General features: G+C 37.3%; 7 protein-coding genes across 8 annotated transcripts; 2 read left to right on the forward strand and 5 right to left on the reverse strand.

Annotated features, from left to right (window-relative positions):
• Positions 1-56: 56 nt before the first annotated feature.
• Positions 57-1954, forward strand: LOC9324631 (pentatricopeptide repeat-containing protein At4g11690). The gene has a single exon (XM_002887045.2). It carries the CDS (start codon positions 209-211, stop codon positions 1913-1915), a length of 1707 nt encoding a protein of 568 aa, XP_002887091.1. The 5' UTR covers positions 57-208; the 3' UTR covers positions 1916-1954.
• Positions 1951-2413, reverse strand: LOC9323157 (UPF0725 protein At4g11700). The gene has a single exon (XM_021010064.1). It carries the CDS (start codon positions 2411-2413, stop codon positions 1952-1954), a length of 462 nt encoding a protein of 153 aa, XP_020865723.1. The 3' UTR covers position 1951.
• Positions 2414-4158: 1745 nt separating this feature from the next.
• LOC110224208 (protein SUPPRESSOR OF NPR1-1 CONSTITUTIVE 4-like) lies at positions 4159-5446 on the reverse strand (the record flags this gene model as incomplete). The annotated part of the gene is given in 2 exon segments (XM_021010065.1): positions 4159-4931; positions 4934-5446. Coding segments are annotated over 2 exon segments (1071 nt in total), but the record flags the coding sequence as incomplete, so codon positions are not given.
• On the reverse strand, positions 5447-6335 carry LOC110224209 (LEAF RUST 10 DISEASE-RESISTANCE LOCUS RECEPTOR-LIKE PROTEIN KINASE-like 2.7). Its single transcript, XM_021010066.1, has 2 exons — positions 5631-6335; positions 5447-5526 (listed from the first exon to the last, which is right to left on the reverse strand). The coding sequence occupies exons 1-2, from the start codon at positions 6034-6036 to the stop codon at positions 5447-5449; spliced, it is 486 nt and encodes a 161-aa protein (XP_020865725.1). The 5' UTR covers positions 6037-6335.
• An 875-nt stretch (positions 6336-7210) lies between these two features.
• On the forward strand, positions 7211-12326 carry LOC110224244 (transposon Tf2-1 polyprotein). Its single transcript, XM_021010155.1, has one exon. The coding sequence runs from the start codon at positions 7417-7419 to the stop codon at positions 12043-12045; it is 4629 nt and encodes a 1542-aa protein (XP_020865814.1). The 5' UTR covers positions 7211-7416; the 3' UTR covers positions 12046-12326.
• Positions 12327-12459: 133 nt separating this feature from the next.
• On the reverse strand, positions 12460-15617 carry LOC9323158 (LEAF RUST 10 DISEASE-RESISTANCE LOCUS RECEPTOR-LIKE PROTEIN KINASE-like 2.8). 2 transcript variants are annotated; one of them, XM_021010164.1, is made up of 6 exons: positions 14769-15617; positions 13971-14660; positions 13843-13884; positions 13662-13688; positions 13025-13576; positions 12460-12893 (listed from the first exon to the last, which is right to left on the reverse strand). In XM_021010164.1, exons 1-5 carry the CDS (start codon positions 15505-15507, stop codon positions 13026-13028), a joined length of 2049 nt encoding a protein of 682 aa, XP_020865823.1. In that variant the 5' UTR covers positions 15508-15617; the 3' UTR covers positions 12460-12893; position 13025. The 2 variants fall into 2 exon arrangements, with proteins under 2 accessions (XP_020865823.1, XP_020865824.1); XM_021010165.1 differs by lacking the exon at positions 13843-13884 and having other exon boundaries at positions 14769-15616.
• A 5467-nt stretch (positions 15618-21084) lies between these two features.
• Positions 21085-23679, reverse strand: LOC110224285 (LEAF RUST 10 DISEASE-RESISTANCE LOCUS RECEPTOR-LIKE PROTEIN KINASE-like 2.5). The gene is given in 2 exon segments (XM_021010278.1): positions 21085-21891; positions 23036-23679. Coding segments are annotated over 2 exon segments (1158 nt in total). The 5' UTR covers positions 23405-23679; the 3' UTR covers positions 21085-21102.
• Position 23680: the final 1 nt, after the last annotated feature.

A 23680-nucleotide genomic window follows, 5' to 3' on the forward strand; every position in this document is an offset into this window, starting at 1 on the left:
GTTACCTGTATCTATGGATCAACGAACCGACTTTAAACAAAATATGGGCCTTACGTTTAATCTAGCCCATAATAAATGGGCTTTTCTTTTTAAAAATAATAAAAACTAAGATTAATCTAACTGTTCATGATGCTTAATTAAGCTCAGCTATGGCTTCTTCTTCTTCTTCTTCTTCGACGCCTCAATGTTTAAACCTATCTAATCTACCATGGCGGCAAAATCCCAGAAAACCCTCATTCTACTAGCAACTCTAATCAAGGTTCCTCCACTAAAAGCTTTCTCTCTCTTAAATTCTCCAAATTTCCATGGATTTCAACACACACACGAATCCATATCAATCCTTCTTCGTCTCCTTCTCTCTGGAAACTTATACTCTCACGCTCAATCACTTCTCCTTCAAGTAATCTCCGGAAAGATCCAATCCCAATTCTTCACATCTTCCTCTCTGCTACACTATGTGACAGAATCAGAAACGTCAGAAACCAAGTCTCGTCTCTACGAGGTAATGATCAATGCCTATGTTCAATCTCAATCCCTAGATTCCTCAATCTCTTACTTCAACGAAATGGTCGATAAGGGTTTTGTTCCTGGATCGAATTGCTTCAACAATCTCTTAACTTTCGTTGTTGGGTCTTCTTCTTTCAATCAATGGTGGCGTTTCTTCAACGAGAGCAAAATCAAAGTTGATTTAGATGTATATAGCTTTGGGATTGTGATCAAAGGTTGTTGTGAAGCTGGTGAGATTGAGAAAAGTTTTGATCTTCTTGTTGAATTAAGAGAGTTTGGGTTTTCTCCAAACGTTGTTATCTACACTACTTTGATTGATGGGTGTTGCAAGAGAGGAGAGATTGAGAAGGCGAAAGATTTGTTTTTTGAGATGGGGAAGTTCGGATTAGTGGCTAATGAATGGACTTACACGGTTTTGATTCATGGGTTATTCAAAAATGGGATTAAGAAACAAGGGTTTGAGATGTACGAGAAGATGCAGGAAGATGGTGTTTTCCCTAATCTCTATACTTATAACTGCGTGATGAATCAGCATTGTAAAGATGGAAGAACTAAAGATGCGTTTAAACTGTTCGACGAAATGCGTGAGAGAGGAGTTTCTTGTAACATTGTTACTTATAATACTTTGATTGGTGGGTTATGTAGAGAGATGAAGGCGAATGAAGCTAATAAGGTTATGGATCAAATGAAGAGTGATGGAATCAACCCGAATCTGATTACGTATAACACTTTGATTGATGGGTTTTGTGGCGTGGGAAAATTGGGGAAGGCGTTGAGTTTATGCAGAGATTTGAAGTCAAGAGGTCTGTCTCCGTCTCTTGTCACGTATAATATTCTAGTTTCCGGGTTTTGTAAGAAAGGGGATACTTCAGGAGCAGGTAAGGTGGTTAAGGAGATGGAAGAGAGAGGGATTAAACCGTCGAAAATAACATACACGATACTTATCGACACATTTGCTCGTATGGATAACATGGAGAAAGCAATTCAGCTTCGATCACCAATGGAGGAACTCGGTTTAACCCCGGATGTTCATACCTATAGTGTATTGATTCATGGGTTTTGCATCAAAGGTCAAATGAATGAAGCATCGAGGCTTTTTAAGTTGATGGTCGCAAAGAAGTTAGAACCGAACAAAGTGATATACAATACAATGGTTCTCGGGTACTGCAAGGAAGGTAGTTCTTATAGAGCATTGAGGTTGTTCAGGGAGATGGAAGAGAAAGAGTTGCCTCCAAATGTTGCTAGCTATAGATATATGATTGAAGTTCTTTGTAAAGAACGAAAATCGAAAGAAGCTGAGGGTTTGGTTGAGAAGATGATTGATACAGGGATTGATCCATCTGATTCAATCCTTAATTTGATCTCTAGAGCCAAAAATGATTCACATGTAAGCTCAAATAATGATTAGAGCAGTTTGAATCTGAACGTAGCAAATAACTTATCATTAGTCTAGATCCATCGACGAGGAGGAGCCAGCTTCCATGGTATTTGATGGTTTGATGGTTTGTGAGCTCTGAGTACGACCGCCGAGTCTTAAGATTTTCAATTGCGGATCCAATAATCTTCTGACTATAGCAATGCGATCGACATCCTTACCAACCCGAGCCTTGCAAAAGTCCTTGTAGCTAATGTAGAAAATTGCATCATAGGCGTCAAGTCCCTTATTAAAAGGCTCCACCAGGCTTGGTGGAATTTCCATAGCTACTTTCAGAATCTTCAAACTGGTTAGACCATGTTTGGTATGGTTCCTGAAAGATGTGGCAACAGCAAGTTCTAAATAGAGAAGAATCCATTCATTATCTTCGATCTCTGATTTGTTCAGAACGTAAAATCGGCCATTGAAAGGATCCTCAAGGGGTAGTAAGTCAGGCTTGGATAGTTGGTGGAACTTGTTATCCAACACCATACGTGACTACTTGTCACCAGGAAATGTGATATTTTTCTTGGTTTCCCCTATACATAGATTACTTAATTAACTCAAGCAAATTTGTTTGGTTCTTGTTGTATACCAAACCAATAATAATTAAATTTTACGTATCTAGAGGTCTAGCAATACTGCACTTCAAAACGAATCGGCCATATGTTTGTTCAAAAACTCTGAGACTGAAAAGTTCGAAGCGAACCAATACAGCAATGGAACAACCATTTTCATAAAGCTAATATTAGCTCTCAAGTCTTTCTAGGCTTGGAGAATTCTTTTGGAAAACTCATTTTCAAACAGAGGTGCCTTACTCATTGCTAAGAGTGTGACGAATGAGTGTAGACTTCAATCTTATGTCACGTGTAAACGGTATAATCATCCTTCATGGCTTGAAGGTGTCTTTGCTGAGGAAAGGACTGTGGCCTTTGATTGAATTTGAGTTTTTGTGTTGGTTAACTCCGAGGGTGGAGTTTATTCTTTTGTTAGTATGTGGCTTAGTTTTGGCTGGCTTAAGTTGGAGTTCTTGTGCTCACTTGCAGTCGTATGACCTCTTGGGGTTGTGTTGTATATCTCATCTTTTCGATAAATATAATTCCAAATGACAAAAAAAAAGCATCTTGAAGTAAGACCTAGACCTTCAAAAGCAACCACAATTAACTACAACAATTATTTATTCCTTACTCTAACAACAACACACACCCTTATTTTGGGCCTCATTATTCCGCAGCCCATTAACCTTCTTGATGATACCAAAACAACACAAAGCCCAACATCTACTTCTGGTTGACTTTGTTTACTTCTCGTTGCCCTTTTCTCGGTCAACTTCATCTTCTCCGAGGCGTCTTCTTCTTTGACGCTTTGCTCTGTTCTTCTTCTCATGAAAGCATTCTCTTGTTGCAGGTTTAACTAAATATTCAACTCCAAGAAATTTATCTGTAAATTACATAAGTACACTAGGTTAGGTTACACCACATAAATGGCAAAACAGAAATAGAGATACAGAGAGACAGAGTCAAGAGCTTGTTTTAATCAATTGGCTTTATTAGTTGACTCATAGTGAACAAATACAGAGAGACTCAAGAGAATTAATCAAATGGCTTTATTAGTTGACTCATGATGCCATAGTGGACCAATACAGTGACTAGTTGACTCAGAAAGAGTCGTCACTTCGTGAAGTTATTTTAGCCAAAACACACAAAATTGAGACAGATAAAGATTGGCTATTGGATATGAATAGTATTGGACTTCGTCATTTGCTAGATAAATATCTAAAATCTTTGTCTATATCACCACCTAAACGTCTTTCTCGGAAAATGAGGTAAAACATGGAATTAAATTTTTAGTGGGAATGCGACTCGAAAAGTCATCAATTCAAATTTATTCTTTCAAACAAAAAGAAAAGTCATCAATTTAAAGCTGAACAAGAGCAAGTATTAAGGTTTAGCTATGACTCCGTGAATACTATGAATGTTAGCGTTCATGCTTCCATTGTTCTAGACTTCTAGTCCCATAAATGGGTTCTGTTAATAATTGTGACATACATTGTTCATTATATATTACTGTCTCCCGAGAATTGAGACAGTAGTTTTTTTTGCAAACAACAACAAAGATGAAGTAGTAGTTTAGTGTGCTGGTTCTAAAAGAAAAATGGTCTAGGACCTGATGACATCTTGAGTTACACTCGAACGTTATATCGCAAAATCATTACTAACTAGCTTGAACATAGTCAATAGACAAACTAGCTCAAACTTTTTTGTTTAGTAAAATGATTTAGCCATGTGCAAGTAGACTAATAAAACAAATGTTAACTAGCTTAACATAATCAGAAAAAACAGTTGAACCGAAAAATCCTCTTGTTAATCCAGAAATAAGATAAGAGATGACATTTTTGAATAAATGTATAGTTATTTTCGTGCTTCTACAGGTTCCACGGAGGCTTCTTGGATCATCCATCTTTGTTACCAGAAATATCCTCTGAAAATATTGAAAATTCTTGTAGAGGCAATGTTGGAATTTGAAAAACAGGCCTAGGAGGGACTTCTAGAGCATCCAAGCTTCCTTCCATCATCTCTACAACTTTGTTCATCGGTGGGCGATCTGTGGGAGAAGGTTGAATATGTAGGGCCGGCGCCCTTGTCATCTTCTTTATTATATCTTCTTCTTCGCAGATGATTCCATTCCTATTAAGCCTTCCATCGTCTCCCTTCTCAAGATCCTTATAGATCCATTCAGGAAAGTACATTGTACTAGTGGTAGAAGCAGAGGATTGATAAGCTTTTTCTTTGTTCCTTGCACCAATCATATCAAGAACCAACATTCCATAGCTATACACATCTGACTTGTGGGACACATTCCCATAAACTCTGGAGATCATCTCTGGTGCAATGTACCCTATTGTACCTCTTGTGTCCAGTATCGACAAGATGCTCTCTTTCTTCTCACAGAGCTTAGCGAGGCCAAAGTCCGAAACTTTGGGGCAGAAATTGTTATCTAGGAGTACATTTTGTGTGGTTTAATGTCGAAATGTACAATCCTTATCTTGCATCCATGGTGCAAGTACTCTAGACCACGAGCAACTCCTAGCGCAATACTATATAGAGCCGTCCAATCCAAATTCACCGAGCTTTTGCCTGAAATGAACTTATCAAGTGACCCATTTTCCAAAAACTCATATATAATTGCCCTTTTAGAACCTTCCGAGCAGAAACCAACCAAGGAAACAATGTTTTGATTAGAAGTTCTGCTCATGCTGGCAACTTCATTAATGAAGTCTTCACCATTACCCTTTGACTTTTTCAAGACCTTCACCGCAACCATACGGCCGTCACCAAGTGTTCCTCGATAAACAATTCCAAATCCGCCTGTCCCAACCACTTCCTCAAACGACTTTGTAATTCTCTTCACTTGTGCGTAAGTATAGTGTTCGAGTGGGATAAGAGCCTTCAGGTTCTGTTTTCTCAGTCTTATTTTTCTCACCTGAAAGTGAAAACCGGAGACAATGTTAGCTTTAGTAACTTTTTATTGATTTAAGAATTGATAACAATTCATAGTCTCTCTGGCAAGGAATTTACCTATGCGAATTCTATTGAAAAAATTCCCTGTATAACCATTAGAAAGTAATATTTCTCAGAATGGAACCAAACTTATCTCGAAAGGTTAAGATAAAAAGAAAGAAAAAAACTTAGTGAATATAATGGTTTACCATGACTACCCTTTCCAGAGCCACAATTGTTGCCATAAGTCCCATCCTTACAATAGCAGACAAAACTTCTTGTAGTCTGATTGTATCCACAAGCACCCTTAGATTCTATGCACCTTGAACAGTCTTGATTATGCTCAACCTGGAAACCCTTTTCAAGATTCTTCTGTAGATTATCCAAACGCAATGTGTTTGACGCCGATCCATACACTGGTATACTGACGCCTTTTTGGCAATTTCCCCTCAAGTTATCAAATAAAAAGCCACTACTTCCGTATAGTGAAGGAGATGAGAGGTTTCTCGTCCCATAGTAGTTTGTTATAGTTTTTTTGTCACCCTCACAATGAAGCTCTCCAAAGTAAGCATTAAGAGATGACCATTTTTGGCAGCTGTAATAAATTGTTAGCATCTCGGTGTGAAGAGCGAATGGAAGGACGCTGGTAAGGAATGACGCATTTAGTGCGTATGGGGGACAAAGATTGTCAATATAATCCAATCTTGCGAGTCTTATGATACGAGAGTCATAGTTAGCTTCTAAGATTCTGTATGTCGCAAAGGAGATGGTTAGCTCTGCGAATCCTTTGCCACAATCAAGCTTGAAGTAGGGGTGGCCACAGTTATATCGAAAAATGGTGCGAGTGGGGACTATCCTGGATGTACAAACTTGGCATATGAGAAGGCAATCAAAGATGGTGCTAATGTTATCGATTGCTTAGTCCAAATGTCTAGCGACAGTACACCCTTTTGCTCAAGTTCGATCGATCTCACGAAAAGCACAATGGTCGTCCTAACGTTTTTCAGAAACCTATCAACAACTGTTCCTGAGTTCAGCTCAGTTGGTGGCATATACACTTTCAGTCTCACATGGCCTGAGATCCAGACCTTAACTCGTAAGTTTCCGTTAAAATTGTCTAAATGTTTCAGAAAAATTCTAGTCTTCTCTCCATACTCTTGTTCCTTCTATTTATAGTGACTAGTAAGAGAGCTACTCTTTCTATTGATCCTATTTAACTTAAAGAGGTTACGTATCTATTTTCTTAATAATTTTACATTCTCCTAGCTTGATATGCTGTGGTAAAAATTACGGGCCACTTTAGACATTACATAACTTGAGAGTTATAATAACTATTCTCCCATCTTTTGGTGCAGCTGCTATGGTAAACCCCTACAGGATGTACAGTATGTTTAGGAATCCCAAAGAGAGAAATTTTGGGAAACTTATTTTTCTTTCTGAATTCCTAAATTTGGCAAAAAACTCCACTTCTCTCTCCCATGTTTTGATCAATGTAGAGGTGAGTTCTCGTGGAGCTCTTATTCTTGAGATTTTAACAAACGGACCATGATATCGATACGATCCATCAAGGCTACTATCGGAGGAATAAGAAGAAGAAGACAGATGACGTGGCAATAAATGAGTCGTGAAGCAAAGCCTTGGAATGAAGTGGAGGGTTCGTTTTGTCAAACGTCTATAAAAGAGCCGTTGCTCTGTATCTATCTTTTCTCATGCTTTTATTGTGATTGTGTGTGTGTGACGAGCCTGCGTGCTTGTGAGGGAAGATCTGTGTGAGATCGACATCGGAGATTGATTCGTAACTTGTTGTTGCGGATTGATTGTTGATTTTCTGGTTTATCGATTTGTAAACTTCGTTATTCAAATCGATCGGAAAGTTATATTGATTCTCTGGGTTTTGAGTTATTGATCATCTCTCTGGGTTTTGTGTTTGGTTCATTCGATTGCGTTAAACCTTAACATTGGTGCGGTGAAACTGGTTCGTTACGTGTGTTGATCATGGATCGCGATGGATCTGATGTGTTTGAAGAAGATACGGGTTCTTCTGATGCAATATATGTGCAGATGAGGAATTTGCGTTTGGGTTTTCAGGGTTTGTGTGAAGCGAAGGTGGAGACGGAGTCTAAGCTTGTGTCGTTGGAAGAGTTGCTCAAATCGGTGGTGAAAACGTTGGATCGTTTGGAGATTCGAGCTGGAAAACACGTTGATGATGGTGAGCCTTCCCGACAGTCGTTTTCGGGTCAGATTCTTCCTGATCTCCACTCGTCGGAAACTCGATCATCGGGGTTACCTCTGGAAACTCGCGAAAATCTGTTAAAAAAAATTAAGATGCCTGTGTTTACTGGATCGCAGCCGTATGCTTGGATTTCACAGGTGGAGCGTTTTTTTCGGGTGGGTCGTTTTAGCGATGCGGCTAGGTTGGATTTGGTTTCCTTAAGTTTGGAAGGGGATGTGTTGAAATGGTTTAACTGGGAGGTTTCGCGTCGTGATTTTGGGTCTTGGGAGGAGTTTAAGAATCGTTTGTTGATTCATTTTGGGGGTACGATTGATGATGAACCGGGGAATAGACTATTTGCCATTAAACAGGTAGGATCAGTGGCTGCATACATCACTGAATTTCAGGATTTATCTTCTCAAGTGATGGGGTTGGATGATACACACTTGGAGAAAATTTTTTATAATGGTCTTAAGCATGAGATGAAGGAGGTGATCAAAATGAAAGAACCTAAGGGACTTCCAAATCACATTACAGCGGTGTTGAAAATGGAATCAAGCTCTTTTTGCAAATTGGTTGGTGAAACTGGTGAAGGAAAGAAGCAACAAAGTCAGCCTATTCCTCCACCTGCACGGCCAGTGTTTACTTCCAATGCTCCTAAACCAGTAGGGATTCCTCAAAGTTCTTCTATTGGGAAGTCTCCAGAGAGCAGTCCAAAGCCTCTGGGTCGTCCGCGTATACGCCATAATGATGCAGAGTTGGATGCTATGCGCAGTAAGGGCCTTTGTTTTAAATGCAAGGGCCAGTATTTCAGAGGGCATGAATGTCCTATGCGTGAGTTGCGTGTGATGACAGTGGTTAATGGTTATGAATTAGAAGTGTTGGAGGAGAATATGATCGAGTGCACTGAAGAAGAAGGGGTGTTGGATATGGCACCTGTCACTGAGTTGAAGACTTTGTCTTTCAATTCTTTCATGGGGTTGCATTCTCCCCGGACTACCAAGTTGGTGGGATGGATTGGTAAGCACAGGGTAATTCTCATGATTGATTGTGGGGCTTCCCACAATTTCCTTACTCCTGCTTTGGCTCAAAAATTGAAACTGCAAGTTACACCTGATGCAAGTTTGGATATCCTGTTGGGAAATGGAGCTATTGTTCAGGGGTTAGGGGTTTGTAAAGGAGTACATTTTCAGTTGTCTGGCGTTGGATTCACAAATGATTTCATCACACTGGAGTTGGGGAGTGTTGATGTTATTCTTGGAGTTCAATGGCTGGAAACATTGGGAAAATGTGAAGTAGACTGGAAATTGCAGGAATGGCGATTTATGTATAATGGGGAACCAGTACTCTTGCATGGAGATCCTACTTTACATAGGTCTCCCCTGTCTTTGAAAAGGTTAGGTGCACCTCTTGCTGTTGGACATACTAAGACTCAGTTGGCTGTGCTGAAGGGGAGTGAGCCTCCAGCCCCTGTTTCTTTGGTACCTCCTGCAGTAGATGAGTTGTTGCATCAGTTTCCTTTTGTGTTTGCTTTGCCTTCTGGGTTACCACCATTGCGTGGTCAGGAGCATGCAATCACTCTTTATCCTGGTGTCACTTCTATCTATGTCAGGCCCTACCGTTATCCTCATGCCAGGAAAGAAGTAATGGAGTCATTGGTAGGGGATATGCTGACTTCTGGGATCATACAACCTAGCACCAGTCCTTTCTCCAGCCCAGTGTTATTGGTCAAGAAGAAAGACGGCTCTTGGCGATTTTGTGTTGATTACAGAGCCCTCAACAAAGTGACAGTCCCGGATAAGTTTCCTATTCCGGTTATTGACCAGTTGTTGGATGAACTGAATGGGTCTACTATTTTTTCCAAGCTTGATTTGCGATCCGGGTATCATCAAATAAGGATGAAGCCGCAAGATGTGGAGAAAACAGCTTTCAGAACACTTGAGGGGCACTATGAATTTCTTGTGATTCCTTTTGGTTTGACAAACGCACCAGCTACCTTTCAGGCACTCATGAACAAGATTTTCAAACCATTTCTCCGGAAGTTTGTTTTGGTTTTTTTTGATGATATCTTGGTCTTCAGTAACAACCTCACTTCTCATGTGGAGCATCTCCGGTTGGTGCTGCAGTTACTGGAGAAGCATGTGTTATTTGCCAACAAGAAGAAATGCTCTTTTGGTGTCTCACATGTTGAGTACTTGGGACATATTATTTCTCGGCAGGGTGTGGCTACAGATTCCACCAAAACCGAAGCTATGCGATTGTGGCCAACACCAACTAATGTGAAACAACTCAGAGGGTTTTTAGGCCTGACAGGGTATTACATAAAGTTTGTTCAGGGGTATGGGGTCATTGCTAAGCCATTGACTGACTTGTTACGCAAAGACCAGTTTGAGTGGACTCCTCCAGCTCAACAAGCGTTTGAGAAGCTCAAAGTTGCCATGGTGTCTGCTCCAGTGCTTGGTTTGCCTGATTTTTCTCAAAAATTTGTAGTGGAGACTGACGCCTCTGGTGTGGGAGTGGGGGCGGTGTTGATGCAGGCAGGCAGACCTCTGGCATACTTCAGTCATGGTTTGACACCCAGGGAGCAACTCAAGCCAGCCTATGAAAGAGAACTAATGGCCATTGTGCTAGCCGTCTTGAAATGGAAACACTATCTCATTGGCAGGTGTTTTGTCGTTCATACAGATCAAAGGAGCCTCAAATACTTACTGGAGCAGAAGGAAGTAAGTATGGAGTATCAGAGATGGTTAACCAAATTGTTGGGGTTTGATATGGAGATTTTTTACAAGCCTGGGGTTGAAAACAAGGCTGCTGATGGGTTGTCTCGGATGCCTCAGCCTGTGTTGTGTTCTTCTCTGTCATTGCTAGCACTCACTGTTCCAGCAGTGCTACAACTACAAGACATCTACAAAGAGATTGAGGAGGATGCCACAATACAAGCTCAGATTGCTTTGGTGCAAACCAATCCAGACAAATATGTGAATCATCAAGTGCAACAGGGTAAACTTTGGTACAAGAAACGTCTGGTTATCTCTAAACAGTCTAAATTCATTCCATTACTATTACAAGAGTATCATGACAGTAAGCTTGGGGGTCATGCGGGTATTTTGAAGACAAAGAAACGGATTCACACTATGTTTCACTGGGAAGGGTTACAGAAGGATGTTCAGAAACATGTATCAGAATGTGAGGTTTGCCAGACACACAAATCAACTACTTTGTCACCTGCAGGGTTGTTACAACCTCTTCCCATTCCAGACCGAGTTTGGGAAGACTTATCATTGGATTTTATTGAGGGGCTGCCCAAATCTGGAGGTGTCAATGCTATTCTGGTAGTGGTTGACCGTTTCAGCAAGTGTGCACATTTCGTGGGGCTATCACATCCTTTTTCAGCTTCTGATGTTGCTCATAAGTTTGTCACTGAAGTGGTTCGTCTTCATGGCTTCCCAAAGACTTTGGTGTCTGACCGTGACAGAGTGTTTTTGAGTTCTATGTGGAAGGAGTTGTTTAAACTGGCTGGGACCAAGCTGCAGTACAGTACAGCATATCATCCCCAATCCGATGGTCAGACGGAAGTGCTTAACCGTTGCTTGGAGTCTTATTTGCGCTGTTTTGCTTCTCAACACCCACGCACATGGGCTAAGTACCTGGCTTGGGCGGAATTTTCTTACAATACATCCTATCATTCTGCCCTGAAGACATCACCCTTCCAGGTGGTTTATGGGAGAGACCCTCCTACTGTCCTCCGTTTTGAGCAGGGTTCTACTGCCAACACTACTCTGGCAGCTCAGTTGCAAGAAAGAGATGCAATGTTGGCCAAGATTAAGGTGAATTTGGAACGAGCACAACAGTTGATGAAGCGCAGTGCGGACTTGAAACGCAGAGAAGTGGAGTTTGCAGTAGGGGATTGGGTTTACTTGAAACTCCAACCGTATCGGCAACAGTCTGTGACTCGCCGGGTCTGTCAGAAACTGGCTGCCAAATTTTTTGGTCCCTTTGAGGTTAGTGAGAGAATTGGGAAGGTGGCTTACCGCCTAAAGCTTCCTCCAGCGGCGGCTATCCATCCAGTGTTCCATGTTTCGCAGTTGAAAGCATCCTTGGGGTCTCATCACCAGCTCCAAACAGACTTACCAGCTCTTACGGATGCAGAGGATTCCGTGTTACTGCCTGCGACGATCTTGGATATGCAACACAATGCTACGGGTGGTCGCGAGGTCTTGGTTCAGTGGTCTGGGTTTCCGGATGTTCCAAACTCATGGATGCTATCTAAAGACTTCGTCCAACAATACCCATCCTTCAAGCTTGAGGACAAGCTTGTTTTTCAGGGGGGGTGTATTGATACGATCCATCAAGGCTACTATCGGAGGAATAAGAAGAAGAAGACAGATGACGTGGCAATAAATGAGTCGTGAAGCAAAGCCTTGGAATGAAGTGGAGGGTTCGTTTTGTCAAACGTCTATAAAAGAGCCGTTGCTCTGTATCTATCTTTTCTCATGCTTTTATTGTGATTGTGTGTGTGTGACGAGCCTGCGTGCTTGTGAGGGAAGATCTGTGTGAGATCGACCTCGGAGATTGATTCGTAACTTGTTGTTGCGGATTGATTGTTGATTTTCTGGTTTATCGATTTGTAAACTTCGTTATTCAAATCGATCGGAAAGTTATATTGATTCTCTGGGTTTTGAGTTATTGATCATCTCTCTGGGTTTTGTGTTTGGTTCATTCGATTGCGTTAAACCTTAACAGATATCTTCTAATGACCACACCGCTATGTTTTTATTTTGTTTCCCTCAGAATGCAGCATACTTGAGAGAGAAGCAAGGGCTAGACATGGTTAAAGCGGTTCTTGATACACTCACAGATACTGGCTACAGTAATAGTACAGCCACAAAGGTAATGATTCAATCAACCAACAGTTCGGTGTTAGTTGACTTCAAGAATCAGGGCACGTACGAGACTGTCTACAAAATTGAAGAAACCATTGGTAATATTCATGACTCGGCCATCGAAAACATAAAGAAGTTCGCTAACGCTGTTGTCATCAACAAAGATTCAGTCTTTCCTAGTGCTGATTTCTTCCTCACTGGAGAAACCAATGTTGTGCAGAGGCTGCAGAAGTCTCAGCTCCCGGTTTATGTGGAACTATTTCAGAATGAGTTTGTCTCTCAAGCATTTGACTTCTTTTCAGATGCAACTGTTGAGATAAACACATATATCTATGGAGCCGGTATCAATGGAACCATCACCGAGTTCCCTTTCACAGCTGCAAGATACAAAAGTAAGTGGTTCAAAATTTGCAGCAAAAGGTCTCACAACATAAAATGGTTAATATTAGTGCCTAACTTTATTTATCTTTTGCAGGGAATTGATGTTTGGGCAGAAAAGAAATCCCACCTTACATGTCCACTCTTAAACCCGGTAGCCTCTTAACTGTTGTGAGTCGTTCGTCCTTACCTCCAGCCCAAGCTCCAAACCTAATAATCACAGATGCTGATGTCAATGAGCCACCACTACCTCCCGTTATAGCAAAGGCTCCAACGTCAACCCCTGGAACTCCGTCAACCATTGCACAAGCACCTAGCGGACAAAACCGACTCACTCTATCTCTTCTCCTCTCTGTTTTTTTCCTCTCTCTTCTTGCAACTTCATTGATGAAATCTTCACCATCACTACCCTTTGATTCTTTGAAGACCTTCACCGCAACCATACGTCCATCACAAAGAGTTCCCCTGTAAACAATTCCAAATCCGCCTCTCCCAACCACTTCCACAAATGACTTTGTAATTCTCTTCACTTGGGCATAGGTATAGTGTTTGAGTGGAATAAGGGACTTCAGCTTCTCTTGTCTCACTTCATCTGATGTTTTTCTCTTTCGAAAAATTTTGACTCTGAAGCAAGGGCACAATAAAATCAGGAACGCAATAACACCTGTTAGTGAGCACAAACCTAGGAAAACAGAGAAAATATTAGGTTACAGATCAAACCTACGAAGATCAAAAAAAAAATTGAATATCTTGGGCAGCAAACTAACCTATAAAAAATAGGATGAACACAAGAGCTGTAGAACCATTAAAATAAGTAAAAATTGTCAGCATAGAACCAAATTTGATCTTGTATAAAGTAACAACCATTAAGGAGCAATTAACTTATTAGAGAAGACAATGGTTAAGGGGAGATAACCAAAAAGAAAGTTTAAGTCTATAAAATGTTACCATCGTTTATAGCGCCTTGATGCCGACGAAAAAATCCTTCATCTATAAAATGGCAGGAAAAAAAAAGTCGGTTAGAGCTGAACTTTGAACTTTGAAACTAAATGGATTTTCTGCTGCCGAAATCTTACCATCGTTTCTGCATTTACCATCTTTACAATAGCACACGAACTCACTTGAAGTCTGATTATATCCGCAAGTATCGTAAGAGTGTAGGCACCTTCGGCAATCTGAGTTAACTTCAAGCGTAAAACCTTGTTCAAGAGCCATCTTCAGATTATCTGGATTTGGACTTTTCTGCAGATCGTATAACGCTTGTCCAGACGCAGGAACACTGACGTTTCTTTTGCACATTTCCCTAAAGTTGTTTAGAAGGCCTCTAGACGTGTCAAGTAAAGGAGAGGAGAGGTTTCTCGTCACATAGTAACTTCTTCCCTCATCACAACCAAGCTCTCCAGCGTAAATGTTAGGAGGAATATCCGATGAATTGAATCGACAGCCGTAGTATAAAGTTAGAAGCTCTGTGTCAGCAGTGAATTGTAGGACTGGAAGGACGTTTTCGATGAATGGCGCATTTAGTGGGTTTGCGGGACAAAAATCGCCAATATAATCTGATCTTGCGAGTCTTATAGAATAGTAAGATGTGTCTAGGATTCTGAATATAACAGAGGCGATGTTAAGCTCTGGGAATCCTCCGCTACAGTTGAGCTTGAAGTTGGGGTGGCCACAGCCTTCTCTGCCAGGTTTCCATAAGGGGTATTTGAGACCTATCTGACTGCCACAGCTAAAACCTTCACTGCATCGTCTATAAAGCTCATCAGCTGAAAAAAACAAAGATAAAGGTGAAAAAGAATAAGAGGAGAAAAAGCAAAGATAAAGGTGAATATCTTTGGTCTATGATAAACTTACTGGTAGCTGCAGAAACTTACCACTAGGTTGATGTTGTGGTACGCAAGTAACTCCGCCAGATGGTGAGGTTACGTTACAGCAAATCTGTGTGGTACTGTTGAAACCACAGATTCCACGAGTGGATAAACATTCTTGACACGGTATCTCATCAATCGCCAGCTTCACATCAAAACCTTTTCTTAGAACACTTTCTAAATTGGTCAAATTCAACCCTCTCTCTTCTGGATTGAAACTCGTTGGAACATTAACCGAGAAATTTTTTTGGCAAGAATACTGGTACTCAAGGCTTTGAGACACTGAAAAAGTACCGAGAGCAGGACATGTATAACTCGAGCGGTAAGAAAGCTTTGGATCACAGTGGTATAAAACGGTTAGGCTCTTATAAGTTGGGGGAAGCTCAAAGATTTCGGGAGGCAAGGTTGTGGTATTGTATGCAGATGAGGAGCAAAAAGAACCTAAAAGGTCTGATCTAGCAAGCGTAAGAATGTTAGAAGTTTGATTTAGTTGACGAACATAGAACTCTTGATTTGAGATGAATAAAGAGGTGATGTTGTTATTGTTGCAGTGAAGCTCTAGCAACGGATGACCGCAAGGTTTGTGACGACTCCCGCCCCAAAAGGGGAAATCAGCAGTGATGTTCCCACACTGAAACAGAGACTCACACCACCCAAGTCCTTGTTTACTTGAAGCACAAGGAAGATGGTAGAATAGGGAGAAGAGGAAGAACAAGATTGAATAAGAACTGAGGGGATAGTACATGATTTGTTTGATCAGCAAACAGTGTCTTCTGGGTTTGATTTGTGTGGAGTGGAGAGGAGAGGAGCAAGTGACTTAAAGAGAGAGCATGAGAGAGAGGGAAAGAAGCATAAAGACCAAGTCAAGGTGAAATAGTGGACAAATACATAAAAACACTAAATCTTTTTTTAATTAAATGACATCCTATACTAATATTTGGGAAGTACATCCTAAGGATCATAACTTGATTTTGTAAGAAATTACAATATATGCCATTAGAGAATTTTAATCATAAAATTTTATTCCATGTCACTAATATATATTAACGGGTCAACAGGTTTAAAGATATTAAAAGATTTTGTTTATATAATTCATATATTTTTCGATAATAACTATATTACACAATTAATATAATTTGAAATTGTTATATACTAATAAACTAGATCATCACCCGTACTACAGTACGGGTTAAATTTCATTTATCACAAAATTTATAAATTTTATGTTTTAGAATAAAGGTATGATATATTATAATAAGTGAAAAAATAATATTTTTTTGTCAGCCCCTATATATAATATTAGAATGAATATATTTTCCTTTTTCTGTAGTATTCAATTATGTATATTTTTTTAAGATATGAAAACGGAAAATAAGATTATTTAAAAAAAATTAAATTTGTTTGAACAATGAGTTAATTTGTGTTAACAACCACAAAATAAGAGTGTATATAATTTAGTTAGATCAAAAATCAAAATATTATAAATAAATCTGTTATAAGGATCATAACTTTCTACCATATAATATTTTAAACATTCCTTTTTTTAGAAAATCAAATTAATATATTTATAATTTTTTTTATCTTTTTAATCTATTAAATATTTATGATATTCTTTAATATATTAAATTAAACTTTTTTAAAATGTTCCAAATTAAAATCTTTAAAAAATTTTATTGTAGTAGGTAAAATTATGAATTAAAAAAAAAATGATATGAAATTAAATATAAATATTCAAATAGTTATAAGGATCATAACTCATTTCATCATATAATATATTATATTCAATCCGCCGCCTATTATAAATATTTGTTTCGAAAAATCAAATTAGAGTATTTATACTTCATAAATTTTTGACCTATTAAGTATTGATGATACTAAAAAAAAAAGAATATATTACTCAAATATGAATTTTGACCCGTTAAATTTGTTCTTTCATACATTGAATAATTTATACTCGTTTTTAAAAATTCAAATTTTTGTATATGCGGAAAAAAATTTACTTTTTTTTATTATATAGATGATATAATGATTTATTTATTTATATAAATAGAATCATATAAAGATGAGAGGTGGAGTATAATGATTAATAACAAATTGATATGGTAAGTTAGATATCAAATCTTATATGCTCATTTTGATTGGTCATTTTTTAAAAGAAATTAATGATAGATTTTCGTTTTTATACTTAAATTAAATTAATTAAATTACATAAAATAGTATTTGACTTGTTTATCCTTAATGAGTTGAATTAATTTACTTTATAAAATTTTATTTCTAATGGCATTCTTAAGTAATTTTTTACAAAAGGAAAGGTTAGTTAAGGGTATGTTATAAAGTGTACTCCCCAAATAATAGTATAGGATTCGAAAATGTAACACAATTAGTAAAAATGTTGTATACTAATATATAATTCGAAAATGTGACACAAAAATGTTATTGAAACTGTTAATGAAAATGATATATCATTGAAATATTTTATATCAATTGACTTTATAAAAAATGCTATTTTGAATTATAATACTCATATAGTTCGAAAATGTTATTGAAAATATTATATACTAATCCATTATTTGAAAATGAAAATGTTATTCAAAATGTAAAATTCAAAATTTAAAATGTTATATCATTGAAAAAATGTTACCGTATTTAAATGATTTTTTCTAGGATTTAAAATTCAAATTTCATTATGTTGGCAAAAGAAAATCAGATCCTACATGAATCAGGACTCTTTAAACTAATTACCGTAACTTGTGTGAGAATTATTCTTCACAATCTGTGTTATCTACTACTTAAAAGATTGCATATTACCATATGTATTAATCGAAGATTTGATTATGATATTACAATTATTGTTAGCATTTAAGTTTTAATGTCCATTTTTTTTGCAGAAGTATCTTACCAAACAAGATTTACATAGCAATATGGAATATATAAAATGAAAAGTTAGGTGAAGATCCGATTTAATATTTCCGGTGCAAATGAGTAAGATATTCAAAAATTACTAATATAGAAAAGTAATACATTAAATTTTGTATTTATAGGACAAATTCAAGCTTTGCATTTTTTATTAATGAGTGTAAACTAATAAACATTTTTTTGTTTCGGAAACAAATATTAATTAGATTTGCACTACTATAATTATCGTAATTGTGATAATGCGTGAAACTATTTTTAATGAATAAATAAAAAAATTGTTAAGATTATAATAAATTTAATATTCTCTAATATTTCATCATCATAAATTAAATATGCAATTAAGATTTAGATTTTCTTGGTAAATATTTAATCTACCAAAACGTAATTAAAGAAACAACCATATATATATTATAGACTATAGGTAGATAAGAAAAAAAACCATAGATTAAAAAAATATAAATTGATATACTTAAATAAATAATACCAAAATCGTAATGAGATAAATAAAATAATTATTTGTGAATATTCTCACCGTGATATCATTTATTTGTTTAGATTTTTTTGCGTCTAAACCTAAATTGTGTAACACCATATTTTTCTCTATAAATAAAAGCTCGATTGCTATCAAAGTAGTTTCATTATTGCATTGTTCATTGTTTACATAATCTATATAAATATCGATGATTACTAATGTGAATAATGTTTGTGTACAGCTTTTAAAGCGGCGGAGTAGCCATGGTGCACTGGTGGTGGTGATGCGTTGCTCTCCCTTCAAACCTAAGGTGTGTAACATGTAATCGATTTTTTGTCGTCGTTGAGCATTTTTTAATTTTTTTTGAAATTATTATTCTAAGAAATTAAGGTATTGATTATCTCGAATATTCAAACTATATTAGATGAGTCATTTTAATCTACTGTTGAATAATTAGCGTTACGAAAAAACATTTGATCGATTTCATGGCTTAATTATTTTATCACAACTTCGAAAGGTTATGGTGGTGCAACCATACATGCGGCAAAGTGGATGGTTTTAGTGGTGACGGGTTATTTGTTATTGTTATTTATTATATAATAATATATATTTCTTACTTTTAAAAAGTTTCAAAATATAAGAAATATTTTAAAAAATTAAAAATCAATTATTATAAATGTTTGTAATTTTTTGAAAGGTAAATACTATAATTTTTTAAAGTTTATTAAACGTTAAAAATATTTATAATTTTATAATAATTAAGAATATATATATTATGGAAACTATTTGAAAGCAAACTTTTAAATTGATTTGAATTTCTCTTTTAAATAAAAGTATTATTGTCTTTTAAATAAAAGTATTATTAAAACAAAAAACAACAAAATGATGTTTAACTTCACGAGACGGGGTTAGATGGTAGGACGTGTTTGGGTCGATATTAATATGAGATGATATAATACAGGTGATATCCTAGATATAACCCTTGGTAAACCAATGGGTCAATGGGGCTTCCACACCAAATCAATCTAATACAACATTATATCCAAATAGTAATAAAAATCGTATACTATTATCTGGCATCACTTGTAAACTATATTATTATACTATTTTATCATATTATATCTTCAAACAAATTATATAATTTGATTCATTCAAAATATTTAATCCCGTGCTGTATAGCACGGGTCATGATCTAGTTGTTAGTTTTATTAGGAAGACAGAAAACGAAATTGAGACAGATAAAGAATGATCATTGGGTGGCGAAGAAGAAGAAAAGTAACAAATAAAGGTGGTCACTTAATAAATCAACTAGGATAAACATCTGTTGATATCGTCTAAATATCTTTTCGTAAGAATTTTCTCGGAAAATCGCATTGCCAAAGAGAGGGATTTGTTGGAAAACCTATACCTTACTTTCATAACTGTTTGTCTTTATCCTTTTAACGTATCCACCATAGAGGATTTAGAAGACTTGAAAAGTCAACAACTTGATTACCTTTTCACGAGCAACATCAAAGACATAAGTTACACAACTCTCTATTCAATAAGTTTCTACCGTTTAAGAAAAACTTGAAGCCTCTTTACTATAGAAGGAAAGAGCAACATTCAAATCAATTATCAATTCCTATGATTTCTCCTATCATTACCACTATAATATTCTCTTGTAATTAATTAAGATTCTGTCCATCTTATATATATATATATTATATACTAGAGAGAAACCCAAGCATCATACTGATTAAAAATGTAATTGCAAAATAAATAATACAATAATAGGTTTTGATGTCCTTCCAAATAATTATACATGTATTTGTTTAACACTTTAGTTATTCATTTTGTTATCAGTTTAAGAATTTTGTTATAAAAAATGTAAAATACGTATAGAGTGGCTAAAAAAAGAAATATTGGCATATACATTATGGAATTTATTTTGAATGTAAAAATTAGTATGTAATAAAACTTTTCTGAAGGAAAAAGGTCAACAAAGAATAAAAAGTAGATGTTTTTTTTTAAAGAACTGAAGAACAAAATTGAATAAGAACTGAGGGGATAGTACATGATTTGTTTGATCACTAAACAGTGTGTCTTCTGGGTTTGATTTGTGTGGAGGAGAGGAGCAAGTGACTTAAAGAGAGAGCATGAGAGAGAGGGAAAGAAGCATAAAGACCAAGTCAAGGTGAAATAGTGGACAAATACATAAAACTACCAAAAATTTAAATAAATGGCTTAATTAGTTTTTTTTTTCTTTTCTGAATTACTAAGAAACTATGGGCTTAAACATGCACATTCCCTCATATTGGAGACCAGAACATTTAATATGGTTTCCTTTCAAGCATCACTCGAACCATCGATTTTTAGGCTTTATTAGTTTATTCCGGAAGACTTTGGTAAATTTTTCCTAAACCAAAAAATGATACTGAGACATATAGAGAATGGTCATTGAGTGGTGAAGAAGAAGAAAAGTAACAAGATAAAGGTGGTCAGTTGATAAATCAACTAAGATGAACATTAGCAGATATCACCTAAATGTCTTTACGTAAGAATTTTCATTATGAAAGAAACGGACTTGTCGGAAAACCTATACCATACTTTCATATATGTTTTTCTTCATCTTTTTAATGTAGGGATTATAGAAGACTTGAAAAGTCAACAATTTGATTACCTTTTCACAAGAAACATCAAAGACATAAGTTACAACTCTCGACAATAAGTATCGACCGTCTAAGAAAAACTTAAAGCCTCTTTTATTCTCAAGTTATTCACAAGTTGCAAAATATTCACACAAAAGTGTTTTATTGGGACAAACAGACCAATATTTTTCTAAAAACAATTTACATATGGAGGTTTATGCCATAACGAAAAATGTATGTGTTCTATTTTCTTCTATGTGAATAGAACTAACAATTACACCAAATTGGTTTGCTCACAAATTTTAAGATTGTGATTTCCAGTTTATAAATCATTCCATACCTCGGAGGCGATTGAAATCTCTCCTAACATTCCAAAAGATTCAGAAAGCGGTGCCGCTGAAATATGCTGCAAAACAGGCTTGGGAGGGACTTCAAGAGCATTCAAGCTTCCTTCCAACATCTCTACAACTCTGTTCATTGGTGGGCGGTTTGATGGGGAAGATTGAATACACCACAAACCCACCAATGTCATCTTCCTAACTATCTCGTCTTCTTCGCTAGTGACTACATTCTCGACAAGCCGTTTATTGTATCCCTTCTCAAGATCCTTATAAATCCATTCAAGAAAGTACATTGAGCTTGTGTTAGATGCAGAGTCTTCTATGGATGTTTTGTTCCTTGCTCCTATCATCTCAAGAACTAACATCCCATAGCTATATACATCTGATTTGTGGGAGACTCTCCCATACATTCTTGAAAACACTTCAGGTGCAATGTACCCTATCGTTCCTCTTGTGTCTAGTAGTGATAAGATGCTTTCTTTCTTCTCACAAAGTTTAGCGAGGCCAAAGTCTGAAACTTTGGGGCAAAGATTGTCATCTAACAAAACATTCTGTGGTTTTATATCGAAATGCACAATCCTTGCTCTGCACCCATTGTGCAAATACTCCAGACCACGAGCAACGCCTAGCGCAATCCCATACAGTGCATCCTAGTCCATATTCGATGACTGTTTTCTTGAGATAAATTTATCCAAAGATCCATTTTCCAAAAACTCATATATAATTGCTCTTTTGGAACCTTCATAACAAAATCCAAGCAAGGTAACAATGTGTGGAAGTCGAAAATTGCACAATCGAAATTTGTCTAGGGTTTCTTTTTAGGGATACAAATAGCGAGAATTCTCAAATAACAACAGAAAGACTTGTAACCAAGGATGGTGTTCTTGATATTATTGATGAATAGAATAGTTTCGATCGTACAAAGAACTAGATCGTAAAAAGAAAAGGGTTTGTTTGCTTTTGAATATCAGAGCTTTTAGTAGTCCGAAGTCAAGAGTGTTTTTGCTTGTATCTCCCTTTGTGAAGACCTTGAGTCGCTTTATATAGGGATAGTAAACCGCCTCTCCAGCGATATTCTCGGAAGATTTCTATTTTCCTCGGAGTCGGCTTAGAATATTGCGGATAAGGATACTTTCCTTATTCTTCGGAGGCTTTTGGAAGATTTCCTAATTTGCAAAGATCCTTCAAGATTCTTCCTTATCATTTCCGAATATCTCGGAAATGATCCCTCTTTTTCGGAAATGATGTCGTTCTATTCGGAAGTGATACTTTGGAAGTGAATTTATAACCAAGTCTTTGCTTCGGGTGACTCTGAAGACTTCACCACGGGTGACTCTGAAGACTTCGCCTCGGGTGACTCTGAAGACTTTGCCTCGGGTGACTCCAAAGACTTCCCTTTCGGGTGACTCTGAAGATTTCACCTCGGGTGACTTTGAAGATTTCACCTCGGGTGACTTTGAAGACTTCACCTCGGGTGACTCTGAAGACTTTGCCTCGGGTGACTCTGAAGACTTCACCTCGGGTGACTGAAGATTTCACCTCGGGTGACTCTGAAGACTTCGCCTCGGGTGACTTTGAAGACTTCGCCCCGGGTGACTCTGAAGACTTCGCCTCGGGGTAACAGGTGTAATCGGCTCGGGACAGGGTGCTGGTGTGGCCTGTACCCATAGGCGATTTGGACTGTACCCCGAGGCGATGTGAGGTGTACCCCGAGGCGATTTGGACTGTACCCCGAGGCGATTTGGACTGCACCCCGAGGCGATTTGGACTGTACCCCGAGGCGATGTGGGGTGTACTCCTAGGCGATTTGGACTGTACCCCGAGGCGATGTGAGGTACCCGAGGTGATTATTATGAGGTGTTTTGATGTTTGGCTCGGTTTCAAGAGATGGGTGAAACCCGACCCCAACACAATGTTTACATGAGATGTTCTGCTCATACTTGCAACTTCATTGATGAAGTCTTCCCCATTGCCTTTTGAATCTTTCAAAACCTTCACCGCAACCTTGCGGCCATCACAAAAGTTTCCTCTATACACAACCCCAAATCCTCCTTTCCCAACTTCATGTCTGAATGACTTTGTCATTTTCTTGACTTGTGCATAACTATAACGTTTCAGTGGTACAAGCGCCTCAAGGTTTTGCTCTCTTACACAACATGTTTTCACTTTTTGTAACATTAGTGCTATGATTACCAAAACAATCACAAGTCCCCCTCCCATAGCACCTAAAAGAACAAGAAAACTAGTGAGTTTCGAATTCTCTATCGAGCAAAGTCCACTCATTGAGAGTCTCTGAGTAGGAAACTAACCAATGATAATCTTCATCCAAACGTTCCTGGCTCTTGTACGTCACTACAAAAAAAGTCTTCATTGATAGCACTTGACTATAGCACGGTTTACTGAATTGCTATGAATGATCAATTTTAGAATTAGGTTGCTATGTATAGCATTTAATAATCGCTATAATAGAAAATCAATAAGCGGGAAAGTAAAATCATTTATCCCGCTAATACTTAGCCAAAAATTCACTGTAACACGAACACTTAAGATTTTTCTCCT

This window comes from Arabidopsis lyrata (genome assembly GCF_000004255.2).
Source record: "Arabidopsis lyrata subsp. lyrata unplaced genomic scaffold ARALYscaffold_2, whole genome shotgun sequence".
Classification (NCBI taxonomy): Eukaryota; Viridiplantae; Streptophyta; class Magnoliopsida; order Brassicales; family Brassicaceae; genus Arabidopsis; species Arabidopsis lyrata.

What these genes read in the sequence shown, in the direction of transcription:
- LOC9324631 (XM_002887045.2), top strand. Translation starts at nt 209, where the DNA reads ATGGCGGCAAAATCCCAGAAAACCCTCATTCTACTAGCAACTCTAATC.
- LOC9323157 (XM_021010064.1), bottom strand. Translation starts at nt 2,413, where the DNA reads ATGGTGTTGGATAACAAGTTCCACCAACTATCCAAGCCTGACTTACTA.
- LOC110224209 (XM_021010066.1), bottom strand. Translation starts at nt 6,036, where the DNA reads ATGCTAACAATTTATTACAGCTGCCAAAAATGGTCATCTCTTAATGCT. An exon ending in CTCTGGAAAGGGTAGTCATG is followed by an intron (nt 5,527 to 5,630) that starts GTAAACCATTAT and finishes ATGGTTATACAG; the next exon opens with GGAATTTTTTCAATAGAATT.
- LOC110224244 (XM_021010155.1), top strand. Translation starts at nt 7,417, where the DNA reads ATGGATCGCGATGGATCTGATGTGTTTGAAGAAGATACGGGTTCTTCT.
- LOC9323158 (XM_021010164.1), bottom strand. Translation starts at nt 15,507, where the DNA reads ATGTACTATCCCCTCAGTTCTTATTCAATCTTGTTCTTCCTCTTCTCC. An exon ending in TGGTAAATGCAGAAACGATG is followed by an intron (nt 13,885 to 13,970) that starts GTAAGATTTCGG and finishes GCCATTTTATAG; the next exon opens with ATGAAGGATTTTTTCGTCGG. An exon ending in TCAAGGCGCTATAAACGATG is followed by an intron (nt 13,689 to 13,842) that starts GTAACATTTTAT and finishes ATGGTTCTACAG; the next exon opens with CTCTTGTGTTCATCCTATTT.